General features: G+C 51.3%; 3 protein-coding genes across 3 annotated transcripts; 1 reads left to right on the top strand and 2 right to left on the bottom strand.

Annotated features, from left to right (window-relative positions):
- Nucleotides 1-373: 373 nt before the first annotated feature.
- PHYSODRAFT_296098 (hypothetical protein) lies at nt 374-2,636 on the bottom strand (the record flags this gene model as incomplete). Its single annotated transcript, XM_009520810.1, has 3 exons — nt 374-1,317; nt 1,374-1,560; nt 1,644-2,636. 3 exons carry the CDS (start codon nt 2,634-2,636, stop codon nt 374-376), a joined length of 2,124 nt encoding a protein of 707 aa, XP_009519105.1.
- Nucleotides 2,637-4,169: 1,533 nt separating this feature from the next.
- Nucleotides 4,170-7,203, bottom strand: PHYSODRAFT_478442 (hypothetical protein; the record flags this gene model as incomplete). The annotated part of the gene is made up of 11 exons (XM_009520809.1): nt 4,170-4,389; nt 4,461-4,687; nt 4,750-4,851; nt 4,941-5,174; nt 5,252-5,329; nt 5,409-5,600; nt 5,859-6,041; nt 6,114-6,487; nt 6,572-6,719; nt 6,809-6,893; nt 6,986-7,203. 11 exons carry the CDS (start codon nt 7,201-7,203, stop codon nt 4,170-4,172), a joined length of 2,061 nt encoding a protein of 686 aa, XP_009519104.1.
- A 555-nt stretch (nt 7,204-7,758) lies between these two features.
- On the top strand, nt 7,759-9,423 carry PHYSODRAFT_449139 (hypothetical protein; the record flags this gene model as incomplete). Its single annotated transcript, XM_009520808.1, has 2 exons — nt 7,759-8,682; nt 8,731-9,423. Coding segments are annotated over 2 exons (1,617 nt in total), but the record flags the coding sequence as incomplete, so codon positions are not given.
- Nucleotides 9,424-16,276: the final 6,853 nt, after the last annotated feature.

Below are 16,276 nucleotides of genomic sequence, written 5' to 3'. Positions count from 1 at the left end.
CACCCCACCCCCTTCATCGTGTCTCCCGTGAGCTCAGCGGAATGCATTCGGGTAGCGCGATACCCCCAAACTTTGCATTTACATACTCCTATTTGCTTTACATTTTTTTTAAGAACAGGATGATACAATAAAGAATATAGTATTCTCAGCAATTGTGCTTCTTATTGATATGTAGTAGCGTGGAGCTTGCTTTACGTAACTTTGATCGATGAGTCCGCGTTAAACAAAAGCCTGCTAAGCGTCTCGAAAGCTCCAAATGGTTTGGAGCTTTCGAGATACTCGCGTTTTGAAGTTGACGAAGAAATATTGACCGAAAATGGAGATATGCTTTTTAGATAAACGTCACTGCGTACTCGCGGTCTCATTTGAAAATTTACCTAAACGTTCTATCCCCCTTAGCGTTAGGTGTCTTCGTAGCCCCCCAAGGTATGCCAGGCGCGGTGAAGGCGTTGACCACCGACGCCACGCTGATGGTTTTAGCTTGTGGCGGTGGTGGTGTCGTGTCAAGATCCCGAGGAGACTTGACAACTTCGACGGCTTCTTCTTGATCGGTTTCTGAATCGGGTGCGCCAGCGCGGCCGACGTACTTCTTCGGTGAGGTAGGTCGATTGGTAGCGTTCAGGTTCGCGTTCGCAGCTGCGGAGCTGAACTTGGCCATGACTTTGGATACAGCAGCGGCGGAGCCGAAGGACGCAAGGGCTTGCTTGCTGGCGCCAAAACCCGAAGCGGTGGCACTGAGTTCGTTGCGGTCCCAATACCACCCGAGAACTCGACTCACCGTCCACTCTGGAACTTCATCATCGTCCAACTCGTTCCAGACTTTGCAGAACGACTTTCTCGTGACCAATGGCCCTCCCTCGAGTTGCAGCGCCACGTCGATGAGAGCATCCACGTGATCTTCCTTCATGGCCATCAGGAAGAGAGCGTCGGTAAAGCCCAACTCGCGTGAAAACTGGTCTTGCTCTTCGGCTCGATCTGCTTCTTTTTCTGTGAGGCGCTCCCACGTACTCATTACGATCGCCATGAAGACGTTGAGCATGAGGATGCAGAACACGATGTTGCCGGTATAAATGAAGATGGTGCTCCAAATTCCGCCCTGGTCGTAGATCGGACCCGGATCGTACAGTCCAACGTTGAGCTCGAAGACGCGGAACAGCGCTCGTGGAAATGTGGCCCACTCGGTGAAGTTCAAGCCGTACAGCATGTGACCCGCAAACGAGTAGCCGACGATGACCGAGAAGTAAATGGGGAGGAAGGATATCACTTCGGGCATGGCTCCATAGACACTGCACATGAGACGTCTCCCCCTTTGGTTACCTGGAAATATTTGAGTGCGCGTCCAGTCAGCAGCAAAATGTTGAGGAGATTGAGACCCAGCAGGAATCGATCCCAAATCATGAGCGGCAGTGGGTTGATGTACTCGTCGAACGATTCAAGCTCGAGCAGTTTCTGCCGAGTATCAGCTTTCTGGCTGCAATACCGCCAGATAACGATGGCAACATTCACTACAATGTTAGCCCAGTCCCCGATGTTATTCATCAGTCCATATCGAGCGACGTACTGCAAAACCAACGAACCATTACGAAATGTTAGTGCAAAAGTTCTACAACTATTTTTCCTTAGGCGACAGGAGGAATACTTACAACTTTGTAGTTGCCATCGGACAGAACACAAACGTTCCAGAATTCGAGCAAGACGAAGTAAACGACGTGCCCCACGTAAATGGCTTCCAGGATCGCGCGGATGATATTCTTCCGCAGGTAAAAATCGTAGGGCTCAAGATTCAGTACCAGGACGTCCGAAGTTGGGGTGACCCCTCCTGCGAGGTTGAAATCTATCGTCAGATGCACGATCGACAAGATCCGTAAGGTGGGGTTATATAGCGCCATGACAATCGCCACCTCCTTGGTCTGACGGTCTATCCACGCGTACTGCTGCATCAGATTCGCCTTGGCGAGCTCTTCGGCACCGTTGGTAGTGCTGCGCAGGAAGAACGTCTGGTAGCCGCTGATGTCTGAATCATTGTCGGTCGAATACGAAAACATCTCGAGCGACTGAAGCTCCGCAATACTGGCAGTGGATCCGTTCGTGACGCCAAAATCTTCGATAGAGTCTTGCTTATTGGAGAAGCACATTTGTGCCTGGAGCAATGGCGTCTCGCTGTAGCAGTTGCTGGCTTTGTTCTCTGGGTCGCTGAAGTTGAGCGCGCCGAACCAAGTTTGCCAGATGTGGAACCCGCCCAGGATGACCGTGTGCGACGCTAAGGTGTAAGGCTCAACGCCATCACTCCCCGTGTACATTATGGAGAGGAATGAGTTGATGAACCAGTCCCAGAAGTCGTTGGCACTAGCGATACTGGTGTAGACAACACTTGAGGTGCCCTGTGGGGTCAGTAGTAGCTCCGTCTCGACAGTATTCTGCACCACAGAGCGGCCCGATATGTTGCGGTCCATGAGGAGAGCTGTCAAGTAGATGGAGACGAATGTGATGAACGCAAAGAGTTTTCGCGCCAAGAGCCTGAGCTTGCGCTTCTCCTTGAGGTCTCGCAGTAGGAACGGCTGAGGGATACCTACGGGCCGAGGGGGCGGAGGCGTCAGGGACGTCATCGACCGCATGAAGCTCGGGACCGCCTTCATCGCACCCACTCTTCGCGACAACCTCGGATCAGAAACTTGAACGTCAATGGAACGCGAACACCTGCACTGCTTAATTGCTCGGGCACCAAACTATTCTGGAAGTGCTCGTAATGGTGCGAGGTGTCCAGGCTCAACCTGCTAATTCTGGAGACCATGACAAGCAATTTATCGTGTTCGCGAAACATCAATTGAGCTGGAGGCGAATGAGTAAAAGTGGTGGTCGAGCTCCTCGAGCTGGGAAGGAGTCCGAGGTTCAAGGTATTGTGCTGTGTGGCAAGCATCTAGCGCTACTGGTACACATTTGACGCTAACGTGGTGCCTGCATGTGTAACTAGCACGCGTGGTAGCGTCTCGCTATGCGTTGGCGTTGAAAAGGAGGAATCAAAGGTTGCGTTCAGATGCGTGGGCGAAGGCCGCTGGGTTTAACGAGGGCAATCCCAGTCATTCTCCATCCAAAACGAAAGCCTGGACTCCACCTGCATCCCCAACTAACCAAAAGGCTCAACGGGTGGAGAAGAGTAAACTTCACTCGATGCCGCGGCCGCCGTTCCCAAGTCGAATAACGCCATCAAGTGTAAACGAATGCGGTCAGCTGGTAAACTTTCATCGCGATAGCCCTCTCCTCGTGAAGTTGGGGTCATCACACCAACGCATACTGCCAATCGAAGATACCAACAGCGGCAACAGCGATTGGTGTGGAAGATATGAAGACCATGAGTCGGGTCAAGCGTGGATGCCTTGCCAGAGAATTGCAGACAACCTGGGGGGCTTGTTGCAAGGAGTGGATTATCAGCTTCGAGTCATTGAGGCTCGCGGGAGAAACATTCTTCGCCGTCAAGAGCAGCATGCACAGGTTTGTAACGTCTAAACTTTATCATTGAAGACAAAATGTGACGTAACATGACGTACAGGGTCAAATGCTAGTGTCGTGGGAGATGCTGCAGTCGAAGCTCGACCAAGTGCAAGAGGCTTCACTTCGCTTAAACCTTCAGTGCCACGCGAAGGACCGACCTGAAATCATGGTATGTGAACACTTCTGGATTACGTCTTACTGTCGTGAATATCAAAGTGACGTTGTGTTTTTCTACGTGTGTGTACATGTATATAGTCGGAGCCAAGCGCAGATATACCGAAGAAGCTGCTTTACCGCTTAGCTAGCATTTCCGAGCTGCTTTCACCACTCGAAATTGCGCTCAATCAGCTCAGCTGCCCAGGGTTAACGTGGAGCTCCCTTCAACTGCAGCATGACATGGAACCTCTAGCACTGGAGCTTGACCACTTGTTGGGGCTGGTCGAGGCAAGTGGAAGTGGCTGCACCGTCCAAACCGATCAAAAGCTTGACTCGACGTTGCTCCATACCGCGCGCCTTGTCAAAGAACTGGGGGTGGAAATCAAAGCCAGGGTGACAAACGTTAACGACAACATTTAACTGGTTGACAAATTGAAACAAATGGGTAACTACAGTAAAATGAGTCATCGCAGCGTCATCGCAGCCAGATCATTGTTCGTTCCAACGATCAAATGTGACGGAAATCAGTAGCCTCCAGCAGCTTCGCGCAACTTGTCGATCCACGCATCTCGCTCTTTGATGGTTTGCGCGCGCAGTTTGAAGACGCGGCCGCTGTCCGCTGCCGACGAGCGCTTCTTGCTGTTCTTCTCGAAGAATCCCTTCTGCAGCTCGAACACATGAGCTGACTTGCCAGGGGTGATATCAAATCCTTCACCTGCGTCACGAGAGGGATCAATGCGGCAGCTAAACATCGCATACACGGGTGTCAGTTAAAAACTTGACCAGCAACCAGAAACCTCAGATGTTGGGCTTACCCAGTCAGACACAGCTCCTTGATAATCTTTCCGCGCTCATAGTCGTCCTTTGTCTTGGCGTAGATCAAGTTGGCGCCGTTGAGAATGAAGTACCGCTGCTTCCAATTCTTCCGGCCTAGAGGGTTCAACACGTTTCCGCCACCACCTTGTTTGATCAAGTATCCTTGCAGTACAGTTTCCTCCTTGTCCTGGGCTGCTTCGATTACTTTTTGCTCGGGTAGTTGGACCTACAAGTGCGTGGAGTTAGCGCACAAACAATATCACCCCATAGCATAAAGAGAAAACGCACCGAAACGAAGGCAGCCTCTTCCAGGAGCTCTTTCTGCTTTGTCGCCATAGCGTGCATCCTAGTCAGGTCGTTGATGGCTCCAACGAGTGCTTCTTTTCGCAGCTACATTTCAAAGACACGGAGTGTCCAACATGGTGACGTTAGTTATAATGTTTGCCCCCCCCCAATAGGCGCCACTTCGATGCACTTACCGCGTGGACTTTAGCACCTTCCACTAGTTGCCTGTTGACGTCTTCCTGTACGTCCATTGTTTCTCTCTGGTACATTTTTTGCTTCGCATTGAATATCTCAACTTCCTCCTCCTTCTTCTGAATCTCCTCCTCCACCACATTCTCGTCGTGCTGACGGATCTTGTCTAGCTTTTCAGAGAACTCGGCAAGTTGTGGTCGGATCACGTTGTGCATGAACTTGGCAAGTTCTTCCTTCTGCAATGTTCAACGCACACTGCAAGTGAATACACGGGGTGGTATAAAAACAAAAGCAAATGACTTTCTGGCCTTACCCTCACGGGGCCCTGCGCTTGGTCCGTGTACTCCGCCATCAATTCGAACATATACGTTTGGTAGTGATGGTAAAAGCGCTGTGAAAAATCGTTATGGAGGTCAGTTGCAATCTCATACAGACCTCGCAATACCGACAGTAATTAAGACATATCTCACCTTGAATTCCGTTGATTGGAAAGAGTACGAGTCCTCGTCATCTTTCGGACCCAACATTAAATGCCCATCCACTTTCTCCGTCATCTTGGCGTGAAGTGTAGCGAGCAGGGATTGACATAGCTCGGATGAGATCCGGTTATTCTCTTCCTGAATGGTGGTGAGCACAGATTCCACCAAATCACGGAATAGTTTCTGCGAGACAACAATTTACACTCAGTAAGATGTGCGGTGGTACTTCCACGGACACAGATACAATGTAATGGTACCTTCAGCAACGTGCTGAGTTTTCCGGATCGAACAGGCATTGTGCGAAGGTTCATCTTTGCTTCACGCTTTGCAGCATCGTGAACTTCGTGGAGAACGTCGTTTTCGCATGGCAACTGTAAATCATTCCGTGGTATGTGAAACGGGTGGCATCAACAGTCATGACAGCGCATCGGCTAAACGCACCTGGATTAACTCGGACGGTTCTTGGGCAGGAGCCAGTGTAGGTTTGAATCCCTTCAGGTCTGAAACATCGACGATGCTTCCGAGCCGTTCAGACATGCGAAGTTTGTAAAGCTTGACCGCATTCTCAACAATGCTGAGACAGCAGTTGTGAATTGTATCCTTCCAGATCCGACCACGAAAAGCCTACAGCAACACAAAATTATTTGAGTGAGTCTCCTTTTGTAGCAATAGCAACCTCACCATCCAAATGCATACCTTGAACACATTGTCGCGGTGGGCTAGCATCGAAACCACAATCGAGCCAATCAGCGGACCATTCAGCACAACGCCCTTAAGGTAGCGGTTGTGCACCGAGTCCGTGAACACACGCGAGAGTTTATCCAAACGTTTGCTGAACGCCTCCGACTCGATTGGTGGGACGGAAAAGCATCCCTGGTCGGGAAAAACAGCCTCGAAGAAGGTGCAGAATTCAGCTGCCGGTGAATGCGTTGGCAACGCAGCGAGCGCATTGCACAGATAGGTCTGCTCGGTCTCCTGCAGTGACAAGCCGCTCTCCTGGACCTGCTCCTTCACTTGGCTCGTGGTCACATTCTGCAGCACCCACAGCAGCTTCGGCGAGTGCGGGAACGCTGCGACGCAAGACATCGACACACAAAAAATATTAGCGCCGAATGAAAGAATCGGCGACTTAGTTTTCAATGCCTCGCACTTACCGTAACTAGGAGGTGCCCCGCTTCCTTCTTCATTAGCCGCGAGGAAAGCAAACTGGTCCACAGCGTCCGGAGTCAAGTGCCCGTTCACGTGGTGCACCACCACGCTGCTCAATCCCGCCAGGATCGAGTACAGCAGAACATCCAGCTCCTGTCAATTACAAAACAATAACAAAAGTAAGTTCAAATACTTAACTTCCATCATCAACTACTTAAAAATAAATAAATAAAAAATCTTACCGTGCCCCCACATCCCGGTCGGTCCAGGAACGCCAAGTACTTGGCGTTCGGGAAGTTGGCCGTCTTCACATAGAGCCACGCCCCACTGAGTCAAAAAATACATAAAGTAGTTAGTATATTTTTCTACAATAATAATACTAATCATAAATAAGAAAATTTTATATTATTTAAACCCACTCGTCCTGCGGCGCTTCTTCGTCCAGACCCAAAAGACTGCGGACCAATTGCGTCTTGCCGCTGTGCCTGGCGCCGTGGACGCTCACGACCAGCACGGGGTCGGCCAGTCGCTGCAAGAAGGAGATGGCCTCCTTCTGGATCTGCACGTGGGGCGCGCCCGCATCGTCCGTCGTCACGGCCAGCAGCTGCCCCGAGAAGAGCAGCTCCCCCGCCGCCATAATTGTCGATCGTCAGCGCCGAAATGTGCACCCAGGTGACCAAATCCATCGGACTATATCACAATATGGACTATCTTAATAGTCCACAGTGTACCCATGTTACAAACAATAGAAAATTGTCTTGCAATTTAGTCCGCGACCGCCCAAGATATGGAGGCGCTGCGGCTGCAGGACGGCGCGTTCGTGCGCGCCAGGTACGAGGAACTGCAGGAATCCAGGCGCCAGTGTGAGCAGCTTCAGCCTGACTGTGCGAAGGACGAGTCTGCGTCCAGTTGCGCCCCGAGCCGCGAGCTGTCAGCCGAGCAGCGGCAGGAGCTGGAGCAGTGGCGCATCGTGGAGCGCGCGGCGGCGCTGGACGCGCAGGGGCCCACGCCGCAATGGAGAAAGAAATTTTCCGTGCTAGCCTCGATACTAGAGAGTCTGTATGCGGAGCAGGGGGCGGATCCGTCCGTCACTTCACCTTCAAAGATGGCTCTGAGCCGTCCGGAGAGCGGCGACGGGATTTCTGCCGTGCCCCTGAAGGAGCTGCCGCTGCCCACTCAAGTGGCGCTCAAGATGTTCTTCCGCACGTGTCAGTCGCTGCGGGATCCAGCCAAGTTAGTGGCTAACAGTCGACTGTCGGTGCAGATAGCCAGCAAATTGCCGCTGATCTTGACGACGATGCCCCCGTGTGTGTTGTCGCCGGGATTGGTGGACGACACGTTGGTCGGTCTGGAGGATGGAGGCAATGTGTCCAGTGTGTTTTATCACTTGTTTCGGTTGTTTGAGGAACTGCTGGGGGTGGGCCGTGATGAGGAGAGCTCAGCTTCTCCCGGGGATAGGGTCTGTCTTTCGGCTAGTGATCGAGCCACGGTGATTGTAGCGTATGTGGCGCTGGCGTTGAAGTGGGGGCGACTAGCGTACTTGCTAAAGGGGGTCAAGTTGCTGCTGGAGAATGGAGATGAACTCAATGGAGCGCGATTCGAGTCGCTTGGACCTCTTTTCCGGGAGCTTGCAGCTACCTCGATCGAGCGACCGCAGATTGCGTTCGGTGAAGAGGAACAGCCGTGTGGCTATCTGATGAGTTTTGGCAAGGGAGATCACGGTAAACTCGGCCATGGTCAATGCTCACATGTGAGTTGTCAGGAGGGCAACTGCACGGAGAACAAAATGGTGCCAACCATGATTGCAGCTACCAGAGACGTCCTTTTCCGCAAAATCGACTCGCTTTCGACTCACAGTATCGCCATTACGGCGAAGGGTGAAGCAATGGCCTGGGGCAACGGCGACAAGTACCGTCTGGGGCATGGATCCTCTTCGAAAGAGTACACGCCGCGAACGATCGAGTTTCTCAGTCTCAAAGGAAGAGTGCGTGATTTGGCCTGTGGTCTTGGGCATACACTTGCCCTGATTGAATCTGGAGAGCTCTACGCGTGGGGTAACGGTTCCAACGGGCGATTGGGCCTTGGCGACACTAACGATCGCTCTAGCCCAACACGAGTAGTAATTCCCACACCATCAACAAAGCATGACGAAGAACCACCTGAGTCTAATGGTGCATCGATTGCACCGGTGCGCTTTCGGCACATTTTCTGTGGTGCGTCCCATTCTTTGGGATTATCGTGGGACGGAAGAGCGTACGCATGGGGAAAAAACAACCAAGGTCAGTGTGGTCACGGACACACGAACGATCAGTGGACCATTCAAGAGATAGAAAGTTTTCGTGACACCGAAGAAGGCGAAGAAGAAGAATTTGTCGTTTATGCTGCCGGTGGATGGGAGCATACACTATTTTGCACAGCGTCTGGACGAGTGTACTCGTGTGGGTGCGGATACAAGGACAGCCGTCGTGCCGGGATCCCACCGGTACTTGGACATGGCGACTGTGATCGTAGACTCAAACCCACCTCGGTCCAAGCATTAGACGATACCCACGAGGAAGTCGTTAAAGTCGCGTGTGGGTGGGACCATTCACTTGCTGTTACTGCAAACGGTCGAGTTTACACGTGGGGCTCCGGTGCAAATGGTAAACTGGGGCATGGTGACGAAGAAAGCTTTGATATCCCGACGCTTGTACGATGCATGGACGGTAAAAAGGTGAAAGACGCAAAAGCTGGGTGCGAGCATACCGTTTTCTTAACTTACGACCACGAGTTGTGGACCTGTGGCCAAGGCGATAGTGGCCGACTAGGGCATGGTGATAGCCAGACACGAAAACGCCCGACTAAAATTGAGCTCTTCGCTGGATGTGGACTAAAACCTGTGGCGCTCGCAGTTGGAGACAAGTACAACTTGGTGCTGGTGAAAGATGCCGACGGACACTACGACCACGATATCGATAACAGGGGATCCTCGGTTCAGAATTCAGTGCATCCGGTAAACAATGCCGCTGTATCAAGTCATGGGACTACGAATACGCACCATGGTCTACATCGAAATGCACAGCACAAAAAGCACCATGACAATCAGCAGGTCAGTTTTGGGGCAAAATGGGTGTTGGAGATTGCTGTAGGTCAGGACGTCAAAGAAGGGCCAGCGACTACAAAAGCTGTTACTCGTTCCAATGACGAATCAGTCCCAAGCTCAGCAAGAGGAGTGGCCTTGTTCATTGCAGGGCATATTGATCGACTTGCCTCCGACTACATTGCCGACGACTCTCATATTCAAAGCGAGAAGCAGAAGGAGTCGAGTGCAATCGAGACTCTCGCTAAACCGCAATCAGTACTTCTCCCGTTTGCTGTTGACACAAGTTGTGAATCGTTGAGTGCACTGTTTCGGCTTCTGCGCTGGGCGGCTTCGTGTTCAGAAGTCAAAGAAAAGGCTGCGCGGTCTGAAAAAAGCGGGTCGGATGGATCATGCGTACCGCAGCACGTTCGAATGGGTCTTGCATTGTCCTGTTTGCGAGTTTTGCAACTTAATCTGAAAAGATCTCGGGGTGTGTCGAATCAAAATGTTGGAAGCCTGTTTAACCGCATTCACGAGCTGCTGGACACTTTGGCGGGTCTGAAGGGAGAGGACATTGCTTATCGCTTTGATAACGGAGCTCGGCGTTCGGGAGGAGCGGCGAGTCTGGCAGCTGCTGGGAGCGCCGTTAGCCAAGAAGCCGCTTCCGCGCTAAAGGTGCCGGTCCCTACCTACATGTTTTCGTCCCTAATGTCTTTGCAACTAACGTGCCTGATCGTTTTGTCAGATGGGCTTTGGTATATTTTACCCTACAGGTGTAGCGCGAAGCAAGTTGTTGTGGGGTATTTTGGACGATTGCAAGATCGAAGTTCCTTCGATGAGGACGATCATTCTTACGGATCAGCTGTGCAAGGTCCGTAACTATTGTTGCCTGCTGCTTCGTAGCTATGAATCTTACGCCACTTGTTCATCGTACACAGGATTCAGTCATGACAGAAATATTCAAGAGCGTGCCTTCTTATGGTTTGCTACAACTAAGCGAAACGTTTGGTGAATTCCACAGCGAGAACAGTCACGGAAAGGATTTCTTTGAAATTAAAACGCTCATGATCATGCTGCTACAGCGCTGTAGCGTAGAGGCCGTCAGGCACCTAGAGGATGAGGCGTTCACGGATTTCTCGAGGGAGCCCGATTGTTTTCTTTGGCTGCTTCACGTGCTGCAGACGCACTACTTCAGTATCGTGCATCAACATACACACCATGCAATCAATAGACGAGGCTCAGTGGATCCGGGTCCTGCTGCGAACAGTGCGTCCCAGCGGATTATGGATTCTCTTCTGGAGTATGTGGACGCTCTGATGACTGAGGCTCTGGCTGTGCTGAAACGGCTCCACAAAGCAAGCCGGCAGCATGAAGATATTATCACGTGGCGTTTAAACGGGAGCTTTTTCCACACATTACTGCCCAGTGCCCTCGAGTGCGTGTCGGTGCTGTTGCTACCCGACTCGAAACAGGAGAAGACTTCTGAAAATCTGTTGCTGGTGGAGCGTGTTTTACCCAACCTCCACATCATGCTGAAAATGCTCGATGAAGTGAGCTGGAAGATGCATACTGCAGCCGATGGCGGGAATCAAATGCATGACGACTGTGCATCTAGTCTACCGCACTACCTGAGCTGTAAAAGTCAAGAGAGCAACTGGTTTATCGATCTTGGAGATGCGTGCGCGGTTCTTTGCGGGAAATTGAGCTGTCAACTATTTTACCCGTCGCACGTGTCGGCAATGGATAATGCTCAGCATGGAGTAGTTTACGCTACCGTGCTGAAGGAAGGCAGGTTTCTCGAAGAAAGTCATGATGTGGACGTGTTGACTGACCTGGCAAGTTCAGGAGCAATTGCTAGGATTCTGGAATGGGAGCGGCTGGGGGTATTTGAAGTGGAAGACGAACTTGTTGGCTTGGAGGACGACTCCAGTACATGCGCTACATCAGTCTCGCCCAATGTAAATGAGAACCAGAGGTTCCTCTTGCAGTTATGCGAAACAGACTTCTCGGACAAGCCGATGCCTTTTTGGAACTGGGTAGCAGCAAGTCTATCTCATGATATTGAGTTTGCAACCGAGAATCCGCGACTGCTCACAATCGTGGTGAGTGTTTCGGCATGGCACTTGGGTCTCGTCGATGGACTTCGTCGGGTGTATGAACGCTACGATACTTCACCCGAAATGCCTCTGCAAGGCGAAGCACCACCTTCGGATAAAATCTGGAAACTATTTACTGCGGCAGTAGCCACGGTCGAGAATACACCATGGCTTTGTCGTCGCATTGACTCAGATGCTATTACCAACGCCATAAACCTGGCACGGTTGCTACTAAGTCTGCAGCCCAATTCAGCCCTGGTTGGATTCACTCTTCGCTCTGTGGTGGAACAACAAGACCAAACTCAGTTATGGGCTTGTGTTGATGACTCCCTTGAAGATCTGTTCAAATTCATGACTTCAGTGGCTGCAAATGTAGTTGAACGCTCATTTCGCGCAAGAGAAGTCCATGCTGCATTGGTACGAACGGGGATTTGCACACTGCACGATCTGCTTCGAAAGCTGAGCACATCGTCGGCTAAGAGTGGCTTGTTGAACGAATTTGTAAGTGTTACGGGCGCCTCAAGTCCCACGAAGTCCAAGCATAACACCCGACGTGTCGTGCTGAATAGCCATTCCGGCAAGTATGTCCACAAAGCTATTGAGAACCTCTTTGTTCGACTGGCACGCATCATTTCCAGCGACGACGCGTCGTTTGAGCTGAGAAAGAAGGCCCTTCTATCGTGGACGGTGCCACTTGGTGCCTCGAAGCAAAGCGCACCTAGCGTGGCTGGTTTGATCGCAAAGTCTGGCATTATGAGCACGCTTATCGACTTGCTTCTTGATGATGCCAACGTGTTGGAGACACACTCGGAGCTCAATGCGGTTGCACAGTTTACACACCATGCCGGGGTGGCAGCGGAAGGCGACAAAATGAGTGGTTCCGGTTTTACATTTACAACCGAGTCCCTGCCTTCGAAAGTGAATCCAGTAAACACATTACTCTTTGATCGTACACCTGCCCAGATCATTAGCACTTTGGCTTGGGAAGCTTTCTGTGCCATAACTTGGCAGCTCACCAGCTCGGAACGTTTTGTTGAGCAGAGCCCAAATTTGTTCTTACGAGCTGCTGGATCTAGCTTGCAGGACAGAGATATTTTGACACCAAGAAGCACGTCAATGTCTCCACGTCGACGCCTGACGCTTCCGAAGAAAATGGTCATGTCGACCATTGATGAGATTATTGAGCAACTAATTGACGGGCTCTTTCTGCTGTTGAAAAGGGTAAAAGCACGCTTCGAGGCTATCGAGTTTTTCTCCAACGAGTATGAAAAACTACTGCGGTCGTCGGCAGACCACCACGGGAGCACTGGAAGCCCAGTCGAAAATCAAAACTACAGCGCTCGGACGTTCTTGTTTGGACGACCTATCCTGCTATCGCACGCAAATACACAAGACGTCCGAGTTCCGAAACCTACTCAGACTGGTGGAACGTCTGATTTCACGCTATCCTTCTGGATTTACGTTGAGCACACCGGTGCAATAGTATCCAAGCATCCAGCAGACGTGTCATCTATTAACTCTCGGCCAAAAGATTCGTGTGTGCGTCTACTCGCTTTTAGCCCTGATCAAGGTACGAGTACCGGGACCGACCCAGCCGGATCCGATAAACTTGCCCTACTGGTTGTGTTTACTCGAGATGCGTACCCCGACCACATTTCAATAGGGATTTCAATATGGCGCAGTGAGAATGCGAAGGACAGTTGGTCTACAGTTCTCATTGACGAGCAGATTCAACGCGGCAACTGGATTCATGTGGCGTTGGGGTTTGCCAATAATGAACGGGACCCACTCCGGGTGTTTGTCGCAGGAAAACGTTCGACATTGAATAATGGCAAGCTTTCGGTAGAAAGCAGCGAGCTTATATGCCCTGAATTTCTCCGGAGAGCAGCTTCTTGGAGTGGGCTGACTGCAGGTGGAAACGCCAATATTCCTGGGTTGGATCAAGGTGGAAACGACACGACGGTGCTATCATTGCTGCCGAAAAAGATGAATCACCACGGCTTTTCCGCCATTTTGGACGACGTGATTGTCTCGCGTGGGGTTCTAGCGGAGGAGATGGCTGTCCGAATGCAGGTCAGTGGCACCATTCTCTTCCGCTTGAAGCAGCAACACGTGGTAGAAAAGCATTGTGAGAAGGTGCTGCAACTACTATGCCAACTTGTTGGCAAAAGTGAGCGAGACTCGGATCAGTCGCTACCTGCACAGTTGTCGTTCTCGGATCGCTGGATCACTCTCTTCACTCGGATGCTGCTAAGCACGTGTCGGGACCAAGCCCTTGCTCAAGTTTATCTGTGCTACCTTCTCCAGGACATCCTACCGCGGGCACCTCCTCTTCCTGAGTTCGATATTCAAGCTGTGGCGCAATGTTTGTTTACTACCCCATCAAGTCGCATCAAGCGCGCAAGTGTGGAAGAGTTATTCACTGCGTTCAATGATAATTGTTATCTCCCATCTACTACGGCGGCGAGACAGCATGAAGCTCTGTATCGATTGATGCAACAGCGCGGGATTCTTCGCGGACCATCTCAAGAGAAAGGCTCATCTAGCAGCACCAGCGAGACGGTACCTTTCAAGACGAAGCTGTCAATGCGGTTTGCTACCGCTATTCACCTGTTCCAGAAGCTTTGGAGTACGCCATCCTGGAAAAGTCGAATGGACGGATATATTGCAAGCTCGAGCTCCAAGTTTCAGATCATTAAGGGCCCAGGAGAGGTTCTTCAGTCACCGGACAAAGATCCATTGGATCTTGCTGATGTGTCCGCAGTGGTGAACATAATCGCTGGGTATTCGGAGGACGAGGTAAATCTCCATCGCGCTTCAACGCAGGATGGAATAACATTTCCCTTACCCCTTCAGGTATGTAGTATACCTTTCAGCTCTGCCATCTGTCTCGATGATAGTGGAATCGATCAAGTTATCAGCATTCAAAATCTCGTGACTGGGATGCTGAGAGAAGGAGCTCAATCAACGCATAGCCTTCCGGCTAGAAGTGAAGTATTGACCAAGCATCACAATGATATCGTAGCCGTCGTAGCTGCTGACAGAACGATTGGTTCTCTACTTCATCTACGCACATGCGTACTCCGGGTTCTGATGACGACGCTGCTTCGGGAGCAAAAGGAATCGTCAGTGACCAACAGTTGGCACCACTTCTTGCTTGAAAACGCTGTTGCATGCGAGGATCTTCTCACGGTGGCGTCTTCTTCTACCAGGGAGTACGCCACAACAGTTCTAGGACCCGATGCAAAACTCGCCATGAAGCTTCGCCGACTTCATGTTTTCAGCCGAGTAGTGTTGCATGGAAGCAAACGCCGCCGAAACGTGGTTTCTGCAGTATCAATTGCTGACTTGGAGAACCTACAGTGGCGTTTGTGGGAGGAAATGAGTGCATCCCCCACTTCCACTCCGCTTAGTCCTTGGTGGCAGCAAAGCAACGATGCTAATGGAAAATTGACCTTAGAAGTTGTTGGCGGCGACGTGGAGCTATCGGAGTTGAAGGTGACAGCGTTAGAGCACTTCCCCACCGTGAAATTGTCCCAAACCAATATTAGTGCGAACAGCGGTCTGTGGTTCTTTGATGTTGTTGTCCTAACGGATGGTCTGATGCAGATTGGCTACGTGGATGGGGATTTCACTGCTGATCCACTTCAAGGCCAAGGAGTGGGCGACCACACAAATAGTTGGGCATTCGACGGCTTTCGGTGCAAGAAGTGGAACGTGAACTCGTACGACTATGGGGAGCAATGGAAAACGGACGACGTGGTGGGGGTTCTGCTCGATACAGAGCGCATGGAGATCAGCTACTTCCTCAACGGGAAGTTCTTGGGCGTCGCTTTCTCTGGAATCCCAATCACCGCAAGCTCCCGAATGTGCCCTGCAGCCTCGCTAAATGTCCATCAATCCGCGCAGTTTAACTTCGGCACACTCTCGGCGAACGACGAGGGTCCTCTAGCTACGACATTTGATGGTTTCAAGCATCTCCCCACTCTCGATAACGAAGACCAGGCTCGCTTACGACCTATCGTCTACGCGATTCAAAGCCGCCATCCATCGAGGTCTCGTGGCACCTCTAATTTGGACGGTCAAGGTGAAACTAAGACCAATGTAAATAATTTGGGAGATGACTGGAGCAGTAGCAGTAGTGATAATGACACTGATGATGGTGGCATTGTAATCGAAGGCTCGACGATCCCCCCAGGATTTAGGAGACATTTGGAACCAAGTTCTCGAGATGGCCGAGAAACGCGCACAGCAGACGGCAATGACGAGGATACTGGCCAGCGCCGTCGAGACTTGGTCGAGGGACTAACTGGTCTCGGGTTCCCCCTGGAGTGGGCAACCCGATGTGCTACAGAGACTCGCTTACCGGTGGATGAAACTGGAGGGGTGGCGTGGATCTTGGAGCAGATGGAGAAGGTGGGTCTGGATGGAGCGTCGAGTTTGCCTTCAATAGTTTCTGCTGCTACCGGTGATAGGACTGAGTATCCTGGCCACCCCTCCGCGTTATGGAGCACACGAGCTCAACTACCTAACTCTGTGGTTGACAATTCTGG

The sequence above is a fragment of the Phytophthora sojae genome (assembly GCF_000149755.1).
Source record: "Phytophthora sojae unplaced genomic scaffold PHYSOscaffold_2, whole genome shotgun sequence".
In the NCBI taxonomy this organism is placed as follows: domain Eukaryota; phylum Oomycota; class Peronosporomycetes; order Peronosporales; family Peronosporaceae; genus Phytophthora; species Phytophthora sojae.
Note: the sequence above shows the minus strand (reverse complement) of the source record. Positions and strands in the feature narration are given on the sequence as shown.